General features: G+C 33.0%; 1 protein-coding gene across 4 annotated transcripts in view; it reads right to left on the reverse strand.

Moving 5' to 3' along the window:
- The window catches only part of LOC150104326 (protein TANC2-like), a 360,557-nt gene that overhangs the window by 48,698 nt on the left and 292,886 nt on the right, over window positions 1–18,973 (reverse strand). For 3 of the 4 annotated variants that reach the window (XM_090396298.1, XM_090396297.1, XM_090396295.1), the window contains 3 exons: window positions 18,306–18,438; window positions 8,594–8,685; window positions 4,220–4,369 (listed from right to left, as the gene is read on the reverse strand). In XM_090396298.1, the coding sequence (XP_090252424.1) occupies window positions 4,220–4,369; window positions 8,594–8,685; window positions 18,306–18,438 (375 nt within the window). The remainder of the gene's footprint in view (window positions 1–4,219; window positions 4,370–8,593; window positions 8,686–18,305; window positions 18,439–18,973) is intronic. The other variant, XM_090396296.1, reaches the window with a different exon arrangement.

Below are 18,973 nucleotides of genomic sequence, written 5' to 3' on the forward strand. Positions count from 1 at the left end.
GGTTGAGATTCCTTTGGAAACAGGGGAAGAAAAGTTGAAGAGAGCCAAAGATTTGGGAAGTTTAGATCACTTATAACCCGATCTTAAATAATGGTTTCTAGTATGAGCCGCATGAAGCAGTCTGCACATCACAAAATATTAAGCTTTTATTAAGTTTTTCTACATATTATAAATAGTAATGAATTAATAAAATTCATTACGTTTTTTAAGCGTTATATTTTTAGAATTTTAAATATTCGTTACATAACATATTTCAGTAACGAATAAAGACAATTTTTCATTTTGATCCTCTCTTTATTATTAGCCATAAGAATTTCTTGACTAAAGGGTTGAATATACTGTGGTAGAAAATCAAATTTTTAAGCAGCTCTGAAACTAATAAAACTGTAAATTAAACCAGCAATAATGGATCAAGTAACTAAAATATAAGCGTGGGAAGGAAGTCCCTTCACTTCTATTTTTTTTCCTTTGAAAATTGGTAATGAAAAAAGTACTGACACTTAAATTAATCGAGGTATAGTACTTCCTGTTACTGAAATAAAAGCTTATAAGATTGTTACACTGGTGACTGTCATGGAGTTCATGCTTTTAGATGCAATTTGCATACGTAAATATTAGAACTGCCTTCCTCTTCCTTATTGCTTATACCTCATCTCGTTTAGGAGTGTTTAATAATATTTTCCTTGGACATAATAGTAATTATCTTTCTGATGGACAACAATAATCTCATCACTTGGCAACAGTTGCCATGGTCAACCAGATTCACTATACAGTAGCCCTATTACACTAATTGTTTCTCGATTGCTGACTCAAATGTTGTAAATGTATTCTAATTATGTTATGAAAGTGAAACCATGACGACAAGTATATTTGTTCATCATGAATAAAACCATTATCATTAACAGCGTCCAAGAAAAGTTGTTTGGAGTGTTGCAGTTTCATATTTTAAATGTGAAAATTGTGTACCTCATCAAGAGTAATAATTTGTTATAGCTCAAGCATTATTTGCACTACTATATTAACAAGTTCAGAGCACAGACTGATGAAAATAAAACGGTAGTTTAAATACCCATAACGTGAATAACATATGCGAATTAGCTGATTATCTGCATATAACAATGCTTTTGCAACGAAAGTGTATTGAAAAAAAGAAGCAAGTGACTTCGTCTAGTCAGGTAAAATCGTCAGTCCATTCTAAGACTGTTGTGAAACTACGGGTACATGAACTAGCATAAATAACGTTCACAGATTTCGTGATACTATGGCCGTTTGAATATGTGAATGTTTAGAAGATTTATTCTTGATTCTTGATTTTTTTTCTCTAAGCAAAGAGGGTTAAAACCAATAAAATAATCGTAAAGAAAAGCAAAACGTTTCACTTGCATGTGCGGTGATGCCTATAAGAGCTAAAAAAAAAAAACACTTTACTACATAAAAGAAAGCAACTACGTAGATAAATAATCTGCTTATTAATTCACTCCACTCTCTTTCATAAAAACGTTCAGTTTCTGAGGCACAGTTCAATAGAACTGGCATCAGTAATTTTCATGCTCCCATTTAAATCTGTTCAAACAACAGGCAGCAACACACTACAATTCAATTCCAAACGCATAGAATAAGTTTTTCTTTAAGTACATTCATTTCTTGAACAGCATTGCTTGTAACAGTTTCCTCTTACGTATTTCCTAAAGAGTGTACTGTTCAACAGATCTTCAAATCCAATGTAATGAAGTTTCTCTCAGGTTTGCACTTATCCAGGGAACTGATATATTGTAGGTTGAAAAATCTCGTATTTAGTATCAGATTACAATAATAATTATGTTATTAATATTAATTCTTCTTCTTATAATTATTATTAATTGAAGTCTGTAATTGTGCTAATTATCTAACAATGCATTCTATTATGGTTTCTAGTGTGTGTGTGTGTGTGTGTGTGCGTGCGAGAGACTTTCAGATGTTTTTAATTATCATTTAACAAAATAATTATTTTGAATTTTAGATCCAGAATACCTCCTAGATATTTATTTCTTTATTTATTAAGGCAAGCTATGTAAATACATATGAGAAAACTTACAGTAACGTGAGGTTGCAGAGGCAAGATTGGATTAATAAATAAAGTAAATAAATAGATAAACAAATAAAAATAATAAATAAAATAGTAATAGTAATTATTTTATACGTCCATTTAAAGTGACAAACAAATAGCAGAATATTCTTCAATTCTTTCACAATGAATTAGCCAGTCTTATGTTTTTAAGATTTTTTTTATCATGGTCAGAAAAATCCGTTTTAAAACACATTGTAAAAATATATATACATAATAAATAAAAAAATAAAATATATTTATAAACATATGTATATATATATATATATAAACATATATATATATATAGAGAGAGAGAGAAAGTTTATTAACTTGGATATATTATGTAATAAAGATACCAAGTAATTTTATATAAACTTGGTTTTAATCCTATTTCCCAAGTAAGCAAACAGATAAGTTTGCTTACTTCAAGTTTGCACCTGCACGTAGTGCACGTCTGAGGCAACTCGCGGTAACGTAGTGCCAGTCTGAAGCAACTCGTAGTAAAGGTGGAGTAAGCTACGATCACTTTCCTTAGAATTTTCCCCTTAATATTTTATATATATATAATAATTTATATATATATATATATTGGTATGACTAGGTACGTTATCCAAAAATTACGGTTAGGAAAGTCAGTCTTGAATATGTTATGGGATTTAAGGACCACGCGTTCTGATAATTATTAAAGGCTTTCATAAGCCATCCATATAGTGAGATTCGAATTTGGGGACAGTAGAGTGAGGAGCGATGTCACTATCCACTCGGCTAACCAGTAAATAAGTTTTTTTTTTTTTTTTTTCATTTTGCTTTTCTATTGCGATAGCAACACACTAACTATGGTTTATCAAGGTCAGTTAAGAATTTCAAGATATTTGCATTTTTTTTTTTTTTTTTTTTTAGAAAACTCAGATTTTATGTAGCGCTTGTACTAGATGATAGCTGCTGAATACAAGGAATGCATATGGGTATTTCCAGCAACAGCAATGATTGATGATGATGTTTGGTAATCTCGTTCTTCAGTTCAGACGATGAAAGAGATGCAAATTACTGTACAAATGATCACGTTTTTCTTGAACTCGCATTCATATTTTAAATGGAGCAGTCTTGGAAAACGATGTAACAAAAACTACAACAGATCGATTTTTACCCAACTTTAAACATCAACGGCATGCACAGCATTTATCAATATTTCTAAATTGTCTTGCATTCTTCATCTGGAAGATTATTTTAAGTGTTTATTAAGAAATTCTTAACATTTGAAGAACATATATCACAAAGGCCTCACCCAAGATAATTTCTTGCGTATATAATAGAGAGAATTTAATTTAAACAAAAACGCACGAAAAATCAGCCTTAGGTATCGTGGCGCCATCTATTGTCATTTTTCAGGGCATACTTATGGTAACTATAATAGAGATATAATATAATAGAGAGAATTTAATTTAAACAAAAACGCACGAAAAATCAGCCTTAGGTATCGTGGCGCCATCTATTGTCATTTTTCAGGGCATACTTATGGTAACTGACGAAACTACTAGCAAAGTATGTACTTAGGCTTGGGAATATATCAACATTAATAATAATAATACCATATGACAATGACATCTAAACAGTTAACTATAACTGGATTTAATGTGTATATATATTTTGCATGTGTATTTATTGCATGTTATGTAATAACAGTTCTAATGTACTATATATTTATAACCTTTAATAGAAATTACATTAAAAAATACAGCAAAAATAAATAAATAAAAAACCAGGAATATGGTAATAACAAATGTTTTTTTTTCTTTCTTTTCTTTCTTTGTTTTCATTTTCCATCGAGATTTATATCGCTGAAACATGAAATCGCCTTATACTTTGCCATTGCAGCATGGCATCAAAATACGTCGCAAGCATTAGCATTCACAGAATGATTTATTTACATCAACAATTGTAACTGTTATAAATACAAAAATACGGCGTGCTATTCGCTAGATTTTTGAGTGAGTTGAGAAAAAATCCGACGGCCCTAGAGCATATAAAACACTAAACACGATTTCCTGTTAAATATTATACCATTAGAGAATAGCAATCATAATCTGCATTGGTCAGAAACAAACAAAACATAAATCGGAAGTTGTTTGGTACCTTAAGTTTCCGTTTACATCGAGATAGTCCGGTGTACAGTTGATGTTTTAGTTGATGAAAGTGAATGACGTCGTTACCCAGAGTTTCGTCAGACGGAAATTTCTTCAGGGCGTACTGATACCTGTGAACAGCTTCTTTTAGCCTTCCTTTCTGTTAATTATAAATTAAAAATATTAATATTATTAATAATAATATTAATAATTATAATTAATTATTATAATTATTAAACATTAAATATTATAATTATTAAACATTAAATATTATAATTATTAATATTAATATTATTAATTAATATTAATAATACGGATATAATATTGATATAAATCTGAAAATTTCAACACTCAATGAACGGAAAGGAAAGCCTGTGAAAAGAAAATAGCAAAAATACTTTAAAATGAACATTACGTCTGCTGTTCAATGGCCTCATAAGGTGTTGGCACAACTGGTTCATTGATAACAAAAGACGAAATGTTACAATTTATCATTTTGAAAATAATGCAAAGAATGACAATGATCTTTAATAATTGCACAGGAAACAGTTTATAATTTATGGATAGGCTGTATGAGATATTTCTAAACTGCTGTTTCGTTCTCTTATGTAGCGATGAAAGAAGCTAAACATTAACTAGTCAAACTAAGCACAATTTTATTTTATTTTAAAAAGGCAATATTAAAGGACTTGAATTATAAAAACTTGATGTTATTTGAATACACAGAAATAATTATAAAATGTACAGTGAAGTAAGTGGGGGAAAATATAGTCTGGTGTCAACACAGTTTAATTACTTAATTCTCTTACTGCAAAAACTGACAGTCCCTTTGAATTCTCTTCATACTATAAGTACAATATTCGGTTATTAATGTAGATTTTAGTCTAACTTCGTAGTAAAAAATATAAGCATTCCATGTCTTCTGTAAATAGCTCCGAGATTCTCCGCGATTCTTTTTACAAAATAACAATTTTGATCTGCATAACATCCAAATGGAGTTTTGCAGATGATAAATGGAAATTCAGACTATCTGAAGAAAACCCACAAGTTCGAAACAATACTATCAGGTCAATAAACTCTTAAGAAAGCACTAATCAGAGACAATATTCAAGGATGGTGTATTTTAGGTATTGCAATGCTATTGATGTCGTCCTATTAAATATGGCGTCAACTAATATTGAATAATTTCGAAATTTCTGTTGGGCAATGCTAGCTTGTGTACTTGAGGAATATTATTGATTTTATCCTTAAAGAAAAATGCAAGCTCTGCTTTTCAAACTTGTAACATTGAAATTCTCTCTCTCTCTCTCTCTCTCATATACTGCAAAAGGTGAGCGAAATTATGATTTATTTCGCTAGAACTTAGAAACTATACCAATACCATACTGTTTGTAAATGACAATTATGAGAGGAAATAAACTCCAAATATCAATATTTTCCTTAAATATAATACGAAAAATATCTGAAAATGGAAATATATTAACGGATAAAACTAAAATCGTGGTTTTTAATAGACTATTTTCAGTCCGAAAATTTTCGAACAAATTCACCGAATCAACTCTTCTAAGTGCATCTAGATGATCTAGATTGCACATAAAAACCGCTGCAAATCAAAGCCAACTGAGTAGTTTACATTGATAAAAAAAATTTATTTTTTAAAAAGTCTTATCAATAATCTTTTCATGCCTAAGCAAACTGAAAAGCATTCAAGAATAAATATCATAAATTTCTGACTAAACTACAATTTCAATTCTATATTACTGTATAACATTGAAATATGAACCAAAACCACACACACAGAGTCCTCTTTTCGCATTATATAATTGATTTGTTTGTTGGTTCCTTATTTATTGGGATTTTTTAGCCTTTTACTCATATTGCTGTATAGTCATTTAATTGTTAAATAGTATAGAGTTAATCTATACTATACGGCACTTAGTACTGTATACTAAGTGCCGTATAGTATAATCACATATACGGCACTTAGTATACAGTACTAAGTGCCGTATATGTGATTCATTTTCTACATTGCATTTCAATTAAAATTTTGATAATAATACTTTTTTGCATCTATATTTACAACACGTGTTCTAATATTAACAATGAAGATTACACGGAATTTTTGAATAATGGATAATAATAATAATATATGATAATGTTTCAGATAAATTACATAATATGATTATTACAGATATTTTTTGCATGTTTACACATTATGTATAAAATAACAATTTTTCTATTTTCATCGCACAGAGTATTTACATATTTACAATTAATGCATATTACACTTCATGCTCTGTACAATGTACTGTAAGCAGTTTAAGGTACATTATTTCTTTTCAATTTTTTATTTTTTTTGGATACAAATTCATATACTTTTTTCATATATATATCGGTAACTTCATTATTATTATACACCGTGCTGACTGTTTTGTTACATAATTTGCAGTCTTTGATTTTGAGAATTACGTTTAGATGAATAAGGCGGATTAATCCCACCTACTTCGAAGCTTGGATTAGCTTTTATGAAGAGAGTGGGATTAGATTTCACTATTTATGTTGTTGTTACTGTTTACGGATGGGATGTAGTCATTGGATGCTGGTGAATTGTGATGTGTATATTAGTGTTAATGGTATATTAACTTTGATGGTATATTTTCCAGAGTTCTTGTTTTAATGTTCTGTAGTAGTTGTGTATGTGTTTTAAATTTCTTGGTAGGTTGTTGAGTGGCGTGGGCATCTGATGTGATCTCACAAATGAACCGTATGAGTTGTTGAAAGGCGTAGGGATGTAGAGGGTTGTTGTGAGTCGTGTATACGATATGTGTCTCTGTTGTTTCGATAGGTGATGTTGAAGTAATTATAGGTGTAGAAATATTCTACATCTAAAATTACTGTGATCTAGAAATAATAATAATAATAATAATAAAACCGTAATGAGACATTTCAGTTTTTTAAACTTCATGCTATGGTGCAGAGAAATAACAATTCTCTATTGCGATATTACTCAATGTATCTGATATTCAAGAAATGTTTCTTTTCCATTTGTGTCCCTTATTTATATATGCCCTTCCATGTTACTTGGAAAGGAATATTTAAATTAACTTTAAATTAAAAAAAAAAAAAAAAAATATATATATATATATATATATATATATATATATATATATATATATATATAAACATATATATATATATATAAACATAACTGCTATTTGTGTGTCAGTAGATAGACACACGCACAGAGAAAGGTTATATTTTAATAATAATAATAATAATAATAATTAAATGAATTTGCAGAATGGAGGTCGGGACACTGAAAATATGAAGTTCCTGTCTCTTCTGGAAAGTAGTAAATTCATTGTTTTTGATCATATTACGAACGTATTTTACATGCTTGGTTTTTTTTTTTTTTTTTGAAAATGCGGAACTAGAACTAGACAAACAATAACAATCCAAAACATTGTTAAGCGTTTTGGCAGGAAACCTTCACCGAAAGTTTTTGGTGGTTGTTGCTTCACCATGGACAGGATAGAATGCACACTGCATTGTCTCTGAGACAATTTTGAGCTGCAAGCAACATGGCTTGTGATTTCTCACCCTCAGTCCTCCCCAGACTTCAAGCGACTCTCTCTCTTGTTTTTTTCTACAAATATAAAATTGCATGCAACTCGGATCGCGACGACAAAGGAAGCCTTCGAACAGGAAATATCAGACTCGAGTTATAAACTAAACTCTGCAGGGAACAAGACAATATGTAAGTTAAGGTACACTGCTCTATCCAAAAGTTCTAGAGTTTTACAAATCGAGAAACTTTTGGGTAACGTCTGATATTAGATCAGAAAAACGAGAGAAACATGATATGAAGTGGACTCCACAATTCTACAATTTTACAAATCGATATCTGGACGATACTATGCAAGAACTGTTAGAACGAAAGAACGAATTGAAAAGACGTCCTAATTCCTTAACGAGAATTACTATACAGAATCTTTTAACTGAGGGCGGATAAAGCGATTTACAAATAAATAGACGAATTAGATTTTTATTCTACTACTACTATTATTTCAGAATCTGGAACTTTTTTCCCTACCAAAAGACCACGGACTACAAACTAACCTGTGAACACATTTCATTTACAGCATAATACAACATTTACAAACTGGGATTTCAAGGATGAATATTTGCAGACTTCAAATGAAACTTATATATGCGTCGTTCCATTGTAATGTTCGAAATTTATCTAATATCACCAAGGACTTAGTAAAAAATCGTCGGTTATAATATTTACGCTAATGAAATTCGAGCGAACACTATTTAATAATACATGAAACATTAAGAATAAAATGATATACAGAACATTTCATTAGTTCATTACACTTACATTGCATAGTGCTGTCCCATCTTCCAGTAGCTTTTTTAACAAAAGCAGAAGAATATCAGGTTTTCCATCGGCCATTGCCCAAGTTTGAGATCCTAAATATCACACAAAAATATTTTTCAAATAGATCAAAATAACGATTTTGTGCTTTCTTAAGAATGTTAATACTGCTGCTACTACTACTACTATTAGTAATAATATTTTTCAATCTAAAATAAGAGCCCTCCATCGAGGGAGACCACACAATACACACACCAGCTATCATTCTTATTCTTGAATTTATTCACAATGCTTTCACTCACAACATCCAAAGGCAATGCATTCCAATCACGCACCACCCATTGAGAGAAAAATTTAGCGCTCACACCATTCTTGGCGGCATTCTTTCTCAGCTTCAAGGGATGTCCTCTCGTCCTTTTCCCACCCTCCATAAACTAAAAAATTTCATCAATTGAAATCCTGTATGACCCTTTCAGAAATTTGTAAGTCTATCATACCACCCCTCTTTCTCCTGTTTACTAGTGTCTGCAGTCTACAAATTCTCAATCTGTTTTCATAATCAGTATTCCACAATCCTGATATCATTTTTAACACTTTCCTTTGTACTCCCTCTAATCTATCAAAATCACAAAGGAAACAAGGATACAAGACCTGCGCACAATAGTCCAAGTGAAATCTTATCAAGGCCTTGTAAAGAGGCAAAATAACATTCTTATCTTTACATGTGAACATTCGTTTCAGCATTGCAATTATCTTTTGAGTTGTATTTGTAATCTTTGCCATATGGCTCCTGAACTTCAACTTCCTATCTATTAACATTCCAAGATCACTAGCCTCATCAGTTTCTTCTACCCTAATCCCACCAATATAATACGATATTGGATACCTAATCATGCCGAAGTGAATGACTTTACATTTACTGACATTGAACTGACCTCCCGTTTTCCCATGCCCACAATTCCAGCCTATTCAAATCATTCTGCAAAGACTGCATATCTGCAGCAATCCTGATTACCCTATCTATCTTTGCATCATCAGCAAATAACTGTATGTCACTTGTGAAATCCTTCCCAATATCCTTAATCTAGAGATTGAATAACAGTGGACCAAGTACTGATCCTGGTGGTAGACAACTTACCTTAAACCTTGCAGACTCAGATCCCCCGTATACCACTTTCTGATATCTGTCAGTCATCCATCATCTTATCGATGCTAATATTGTATAACCCAAACCCATTTCTTCCAATTTATGCAACAGTCTTCCATGCTGTATTCTGTCAAAAGGCTTAGCAAAATCCAAAAGTATCGTAGTATATCCATTCCCCTTTTCTAGTTCAATGGTAACATTGTTATAGAATGTGAAAAAGTTGCTAAAACATGACCTTCCTTAGTAAACTCATGTTGTTTATTGCAAAGTAGAGATTCGCTGTCAAACCATTTCTGAATGCGGTCCCTAACCAATTTTTCCAAAACCTTCACCACCACTCCTGAGATACCAATTGGTCGATAGTTGGATACATCGGCCCCTGCACCGTCCTTATGCAATGGAATTACCATACATTCCTTCTATTCCTGCGGAATCTTCCCTGTTCTGAGATTCATATTAAACATCCCGGTCAAAAGAATGGCCAATTCAGCTGAACACTCTTTTAGAACACGTGCTGATATTCAATCAGTCCCGAATGCTGAATTCTTATTCAATTTGTGTAACAGCTCTAATACCTTGGCCTCACACTCCTGCGTTTCTTCATCTAGTGAAGAGGTAACAGTGAGCTCAATGTTGCATTCACCAAGTTGACAGTTTTAACGTAATGAGCACTCATTAACTGATCAACCACTTCTGCATCTGTAACGCTCACGCCATCTGGATTTAGAAGAGTTATTCTTTCATATTCATTCTTTCTTTTACTTGCAAGATATCGATTAGAATTATTGTAGGTTGTCTTTAGCACGAAGAGGCAGTTTCTTTTCATACTCAGAGATTGCTTTCCGTACAACTGTTGTGACTATTCTAGCCTGCTACTTATAACGTTTATAACGGACGTCATCCTTATGCAAACGGTATTCCTTCCACATCGTCCTTTTCTTACAAATCTCTTGCTTAATAATATTACAAATCAATTTGACACCTGCTCTATTCTTCGAACTGTCGGGCCACATTATGTTATCGCATAATTAATGTATTTTTTAAAGGCTTCCCATGCACTGTCGATATTCTTTCTATCCAGCAACCGATCCCATTTCCCTGAACTCAGTATACTCCTCAGTTGGTCATAATTTCCTGCTTTGTAGTTCAACATGTAACCTTTCCTGAATGGAACATTCGTAAACTTAGTCACTTCCCAAGTGAGTACCACATGATCACTGTCACCAACTGAAGGCAGAATAGTTTCGTCTTTAACTGAAACGCCCTCTGGCACTGTAATCAAATGTAACACTCTTTGACATCGAGTTCCTTCTGTCACATGCTGCTTGAGACAGTTGTCCCGCAACAGCATAATAAATGCTTATTCATTCTTAACATGAGATTTTACTGCTACCCAATCAATATTTTGATAATTAAAGTATCCCATTATGATTATTCTTTCCGCGTACATCTCTCTATTTGGTGATGCATTTCTTCATCACTAGCAACCGATCCACCGGGTCAGTTATTAACAACACCCCACTATGTAATTTGTCTTGTTAGATTCCACCTCACACCAGATGACTTCAAACTCACTGCCACGTGAAATATTGTTAGTAGTATTACTACAATCATAGATCTCAACATTAACTGGATTTAATTCATCCGATATCATTAGCAGCACGCCTCCTCCTCTCCATCCTTCTTAAAAATCTCGTATCCATGACACTCGATACCAGTTAGTAATTCTGATAGCCAGGTCTGACTAATACCTACAACATGTTGACTAAGGCAATAAAATCTACCCCATTGTTTCTGATACTCCTAGTCTTCGTGTACATGCATAATAATCTAACTGAATGTTCTTTTGTATAGTCTTGTTTGCAGAGAGCCTGACACAGTTGGACAACTTGCAGATCTCTATTTTTCTCTAATGTCTTACATAGATATCTTTGAACACATATGATGGGTCCGAACCGGACGAACACAAACTTGAAATCGATCTCGCCTCATCAATATTTACATGACAAAGCCCATTCCCGTCATTAACACAGTTATATAATATTGTCGCTCTTAGAGTCACATTCACACCATTCCTCCATTTATAATTTAGTTCGGTGACTCTCTGTGTTAGATCTCATACCAGTTATTAGTTTTTCTAGACTCCTGATACCAAACGCATTCACGTGTAGGCCATCCCTCTTATACAAATCCAATCTTCCCTCAAAAATTAATCCACACATCCAAAAACTCACATCCATTCATTCTACATAGCCTACGTATCGAATCGTTTGCCATCATTGCCTTTCTTAATTCATTTTTATCATAGCGAGTAAAATACTAATGATTTCCACTTTCTCACTCTTCACTCTCGCCTCTTCCAACAACCCTTTGATGTTCTATATATTGTTATATAGGACATATATAACAATATGTATATATATATATATATTGTTTTGTGTTTTATATAGAGTGTTTCAATGTATGTATATATATATTGTTTCATGTCCAAGATATTATTATATTTTCTTTCACTAGTGAGATTTACTACAACATACTGAGTATATTTATTCTTTTTTTTTAATAAATATTCATAATAATAATCTCCAATAATATTAGCAATATAGTTAGCATTAATTTCTTTCACATCTTTCGAACCTACTGTTTATCTTATAACGATGATAATAAAAACGACAATAACAACAATACTAATAAAATAAGACTCAACTAATACACCTTTCTATTGCAGCATTTTTACAAAAGTAACGTAAGTTTCGGGAATCTATAGTGGTTACTATTAATATCGCTGCTAATACATTTGATGGAATCTGGCACAAAGAGCTGTTAAGTAAGCTCCCCTCATATGGTCTATCTTCCCAGTTCTGCAACTAGGTTGACAGCTCTTCTCTAGATGCACATTGAGTGTGTAGTAGATTGATCATTATCCTTAAACTATGCATCTAATGCTTGTGTACCACAATCCTCTATTCTTTCTTCTACTTCCTCATGTATGCAAACGATCGTCTTCAAGAGCTACACACATGAAACATGTTTTGCTGGTGAGTGTAGACAAATCACCAAAACAATAGCAGAAAAAATACATCTCCTTTTTGGCATTAAAAAAAAATCTCTTTCGCTCAAGACATTATGTTACCATTGAACTTATACAAATCAGATCTAATCAACCATTGTACAGGATGGCCATAAATTAACTTTCCCTCTTTGGAGTTATCTGTAACCAAAACTATTACATGGAATGAGATCCCATTTTATATTGAGACTTTCGAAGGCATGGGGAGATGAATTCCGCGAATAAAACATTTAGTACCAAAAGTCGCGATAGGGGAAATTTTGGTGCTGGCGGAGCGCAAACAGTCAAATATTTGCAGTAAACGCGGGTAAAAAGGATTATGCAAATTTTACTGTGCGTACGTGACAGCAGCAGCGCCGCCAATTGCACTTAAAAAGGGATTGGGAACGTTCAGGCAGTTATTCGAATGACTGACGAATTGTGCTCAATATGCATCCTACCTTGCCTCAGTGTGCTTTACTTGTTAGGTTGTTTTACCTTAAACAGTGCAATGCCGTAGCGGCCCTTCGGAAATTTAGAAGGCTTCATAACCTGCGTACAGGTCCTATGTCAGCTGTGGCACTGAAAGCTATGATTAAGAAGTTTGAAGAAATTGGATCACTAGAAGTTAGACCTGGCAGAGGACAGAAAGCAATGCAAGAAGAGACAGTAACAGATGTTGCTACTGCTGTGTTCGACGACACAGGGGCCAGTACTGTCCAAGCGCTCGTGCCATAACTCACAAACTTGATATGGCTTATGGTACAGTCTGAAAAATCTTACGGAAAATGCTTCAATGTGGTAGTTAGTGTGCAAGCACTAACTACCACAGATTATGATATGCGCATGACCTTCGCGCTGACGTTTCTTGCCAGAATGGAGGTCGACAATGACTGGCCTTGGAGAATATTGTGGGGCGATGAAGCTCATTTTTATCTGAATGGGTCGGTCAACACTCACAACTGCAGAATTTGGGCATCTGAACATCCCCCCCCCCCCCCAAGCGATCCAGCAAGTACCACTGCATTCTCCAAAAGTAACCTTTTGGTGTGGCTTCACAGCCGATTTCATAATAGGACCATACTTTTTTGAGCGTATTACCCCTACAGGACCTGTAACTTCCTCCATTATTGGAGAGATTTATCGACGAATGCTGGAAAATTTTGACATTCCTGCATTGCAGCTAAGACAATGTTTGGACTCCATAATTTTTATGCAGCGTGGAGCATGGCCACACATTGAACATTCAGTACAGCGCCTTTTACCCAGCATTTCAGTAATGAGAGGGTTATCAGTCAGTTCTTTCCGACGGCATGGCTGCCTCGATCCCAGGACATCACTCCATGTGAATTTTGGCTGTGGGGGTATGTGAAATCCATTGTGTATGTTGGTAGCATTCCGAACTTGCATGTCTTGAAAGAGAACCTAAAACGGGCTGTTATGAACATCCAATCCGACTCCTTACGCTCAGCTGTAGAGTATGTCGCACCAGAATATGTCACATCAGAATCATGGTCCAGAGGACCACGATTCTGATGAATAAAACATTATTTCCTGTGAGTTCAATCACTACATTAATTTCTGTCTCTCACAAGTTGTTGTTTTAGTTTAATTATTATTATCATCATTGTAACTCGCCATATATCCAGCTGGAATAAGTAACGTGGCTGTCGCTTACACCGTCGAAATGTTATTATTCCATTTTATCTGCCTTTAATGTTTTCTGCTCTGCCAGAGCCAAAATTTCCCATGTCGACGACTTTTGGTACTAAATCTTTTTATTTGCAGAAATCATCTCCCCATGCCTTCAAAAGTCTCGATGTAAAATTTGGTCTTATTCCATTTATTGGTTTTAGCTACAGATGCCTCCAAAGAGGGAACATTATTTTATGCCTACCCTGTATATTGTTCTCACGTTTGAGGCGGCGCCCAAAAATTCCCCAAATTCCCCAAAGTACATAATATAGCTATGAGGCTAATGACCAAAGAGGAACCTAATTTGGTTTAAGGACACATCTCTCACAAATTGCTCCAGAGTTTTTCAGTTATTCAGTAAGTGCTATTCACATTTTTTTACAAATATTACCATGTTTAGTATTTATCAGAAATAGCATCGATAATTCCTATACTCTCGTCTAAATCTTTAAAAAACAAGGAATAGCTATTCATCACACCTTCAGAATGAAACGCCAATCTCACTAAATAAATTTTTCTTCCTCTTTATTTCTTCCTTCTGATGCTGTCTTTTGGAACAGTCTTTCTCCTTATATTTCGTAATGAGTGTAATCAACTGACTTATAAATCCAATTAAACAACTTCTTTCTTTCTTCTCAACGTTTTGCATATTCGTGGTACTAACCTATCATAGGCTACAAAACTTTTCTTGTATCGGATTACAAAAAATAGCCAAAAGAACACAAGAAATGAATATACATAATACACTAAAGCTTACTTGTGTTGCTCATTATTTACTAATCCAAGCAATTATGATTAAACCATCCATATTCAGAGCACGAACATTGGATATAATATAATGCACTTAGTAAGTGTGTACATAGTATGCATCATGCAAAGATTAATGAATAATAAAGCAATTCCATTGATGGAGTTCATCAGTTGGACAACTACACTAATTGTAGTTTAGCAACTACATTTCAGCAGCTCCTGAAATCTTTTTTTTTCTTTTCTGAGATTCAATATCAGAATATTTTATTTCAAGAAGTGATGATATTCACATGATGCTGTCCTTAAGATCTGCAAACATGACTGCATCAAAAGTGTGCATTCACCTTCTAATATTAACTACAAAATGCAAAAGGGTCAAGCAGATATGATACCTGTGCAGTTGAACAGGAGCACCGAATGAGACAATCTGTATGGAAATCTGTACACATTAAACACACTGAATGAGCAATGTGAAGAGATTTTTCATCACATGAACACTGTGATGGATGATTATTTCTTGATATTGTTGATAACTAAAGAAAGGGCTAGAATATTATTTCAAGACCACTGATAAAAGAAGCTGTGGAACAACATCATGCACATGAAAGAAGCACACAGAACCTATACAATATATGGCTGTTCCATTACCCAAATTTAGCAGTTGTATTTCCATTAAGTTAGAAAAGGATTTCACCTCTACCCATCGAAGGAACCTCCATAACTTATGGACTTGTGTTTATTATCATATCAGTGTAGCGAGAGTGAAAGTTAAGTGGTAAGCTTGTAAACAAGTGTACAACAGGTTACACTTCTGACTGAACAATGCACGTATGTAATGCTGCATGACTTTTTATCTATGAGATTAAAGAAAAATATGTACCTTGGAAGCATAGATATCTGCATGAACTCATACATGTTATGGGGTTATAACAGGTCTCTTGATAACCGTATAATTGTGACAGGTTCTTTAAAATGTGTTGTTAGAAGTTTAATTGTCTTCATTTTATGTTATAAAGTATCAGGTGTTTATTATCTGAAAATCTATTTGACATATGGTCATCATTAGGAGCATTCATGGTGTGTGTCATTCTGAAAAATAATGGCTCATTTCATGAATGCTTTTGATGATAATATTTCTGAATCACATTCTCTACATTACTACCATTCTCATCTTATCACTTTGGAATTACAGATCCATCAAATATTATTATAATAATGAACTGATAGTAAGGTATGGCCTATTTAAATGATATATAATAATTATTATTATTAGTAGTAGTAGTAATAATGGTGGTGATGGTAGTAGTAATCTTTTCCATTCTTTTCTGTTTAATAATTGTTTAATTATAATAACTATGCATATATTAAAAAGATATTCTGTTATATATGACACAATCATCAATAAAAGTGTGTTCTGCAGCTAAAGTGTGTTTTTCATCTTGCTTTGATTCCTCATCCAGAAATAATAAACAGCCTACTTTGGTGGCTGATCTGATTTCATAATAAAATATGTAATTTCTGTGATTATCATGGCAAATTTGAGTATATAATTTCGTATTATTGCATAATTTAGGTGAGAAAAATGGTCATGTTTAAATTAAGAGTGAAATGACTTGAAAACTTTAAAATAATAATAACATGTAAAGAAATGATGGAAAGTTAGTTGATATTTTTAACTGATCAAGCAGCTGAAAAATCTAAATAAAAGAGTAAAAGTATTAATTATTTTTATACAATGTATTAAGTACAACATATTTAGACTTGATTATTTTCTCTGAAAAGCAAACACATTCATCTAATATGCCATGCATACAAATGAAATATTCAGTGTATTCAATCTGTGCCAAGATAGATTAATAGTGCTGAACAGTATTCAAGTGAACCGACATCTGATCTGAACAACAACGTTCATGATAATAGGCAGCGACATCACTAAGTTGATAACAGCAATGAACATATGAATGAAAGTTTAATTTCTGAATTAATGAATCAATATATTGAAACTAAAATTGAATTATAAAAAAAATTCTGCGAAATGCAAATGGCTTAAAATAGTCATATAAGACAATGAATGCAAAAGATGGGGGCTATAGAACAAAAACAGAAAGCATTGATGTATGATGCGAGATATGAAGAATTATAACTTAAGCAAATGTTTCAGTAAGTACGATAGGAGAGAGTTAAACAACAACAACAACTTTAAGTAATGAAGTGAATGCTAAAATTAAGAATACAAGTGACATAGGAGAATGATGATGGGTGGTATTTTTTATCATGGCTACAGTTCAATGAGGGCAATGTCTTCTCTTGGTGGTGGCGCCATCTACCGATTAAAATATGAAATATTGAAAATTTTCAAGGCAGTGCGTAACGTTTATCCATGTTCTACGTGAAAGCATGAATCTGACAAAGTAAGAAATTTCATACCTGGCAAGGTAATTAGCTCTTAATTTCAAAATTGGTAGCACGGCATTCTCCATACCTTAGATTCCTTTGCTCGTTGAGTATTATTCTGGTTGCTATATAAATACTTAATACATAAATCAAGCACAGATTTAAATCAGCACACAGGGTTTAGCACATCCATTGTGGCTGAAAGCAAACCAACCATATGTGTTGTTTACTCCAACATTCTATTTGTTCAATGACCTTCTCATTTCTAAGGACACAATATGATCAATCACACAGCAATACTGAATTCATTGAATTAGGAGCTAGAAGTTTGTACACGCGTTATTAGGTTCATCAATCAAGCAAAGTGAAAAAATGAAAATAAATAAATAAATAAAATAAGTGCTAAAAATTCTCTTTATTGCTGTTTGTCTTTCTTAGCTGGAATCAGTCTCTAATCAAAATAGAATTTATGATGTTGATGGTCTAGCAGGTAACGCCTGAAGGAAATGAATTTTAAGTGTCTTAAACTCTTTAATGATATAACATTAGGAGGCTTATAACGCTATTATAGATAGCTTCAAATAGGCATAGTTTATAAACAGGCCACATCAAAGAACGATGTGATCCGTTTAATATCGATATTAAAGAAGCCTGATAATGTTACTGAACAGTAAGTTTACCTAGCTTTGCACCTTTGTGAAGAAACCGAATTACTGCTGCTTTATTCCTAAATCCAATTGCTCGATCAAGTGGCCTCATTCCCTCCAAGTCTACGTGTTCCACAGTCGCTCCTTTATCAAGTAAAAACTGAACCTGAAAAAAAAAAAGGGTCAGAATATACTAACCGCATAACAAGGTATGAGCTGATGAATTTTGTTATTTTTTATTAGTTCTGTTAATAAATTTATTGGGGTGATTGGAGATTAATAAAATTCTTCATTTTCTGAAACTGCTGGATCACAGATCACAACACGAGTCATTAAGCGATAAATGAATAGAGCTTGAATGAATGAATGAACACTGACCTTATTAGTGGTCACTGGATTAATTGAAGATATGAAATTATATTTGGTACCTTTATTTAAATTCATTTTCGACTTACAAATTTATATCAATCCCACATGTATAATTTAACTTATATTCTATACACCTCCAGGAAACAAAAAAGAATAACTGTGTATTAATGCAGATATCCACGATATTGCAATGTTTATTAAAGCACAGCTGATACTTGGTGGGTTGTGATAACGCTTTCTTCGTGACAGTATCTAATTTCCATAGATCACAACAAAACTGAAATTCCAATAAATTATTTGTCCACATACATATTACTGATGATAACATGTAT

Source organism: Typopeltis vanoorti, chromosome 8 (genome assembly GCF_054136105.1).
Source record: "Typopeltis vanoorti isolate ZY-2024b chromosome 8, IOZ_Tvanoo_1.0, whole genome shotgun sequence".
Lineage (NCBI taxonomy): Eukaryota > Metazoa > Arthropoda > Arachnida > Uropygi > Thelyphonidae > Typopeltis > Typopeltis vanoorti.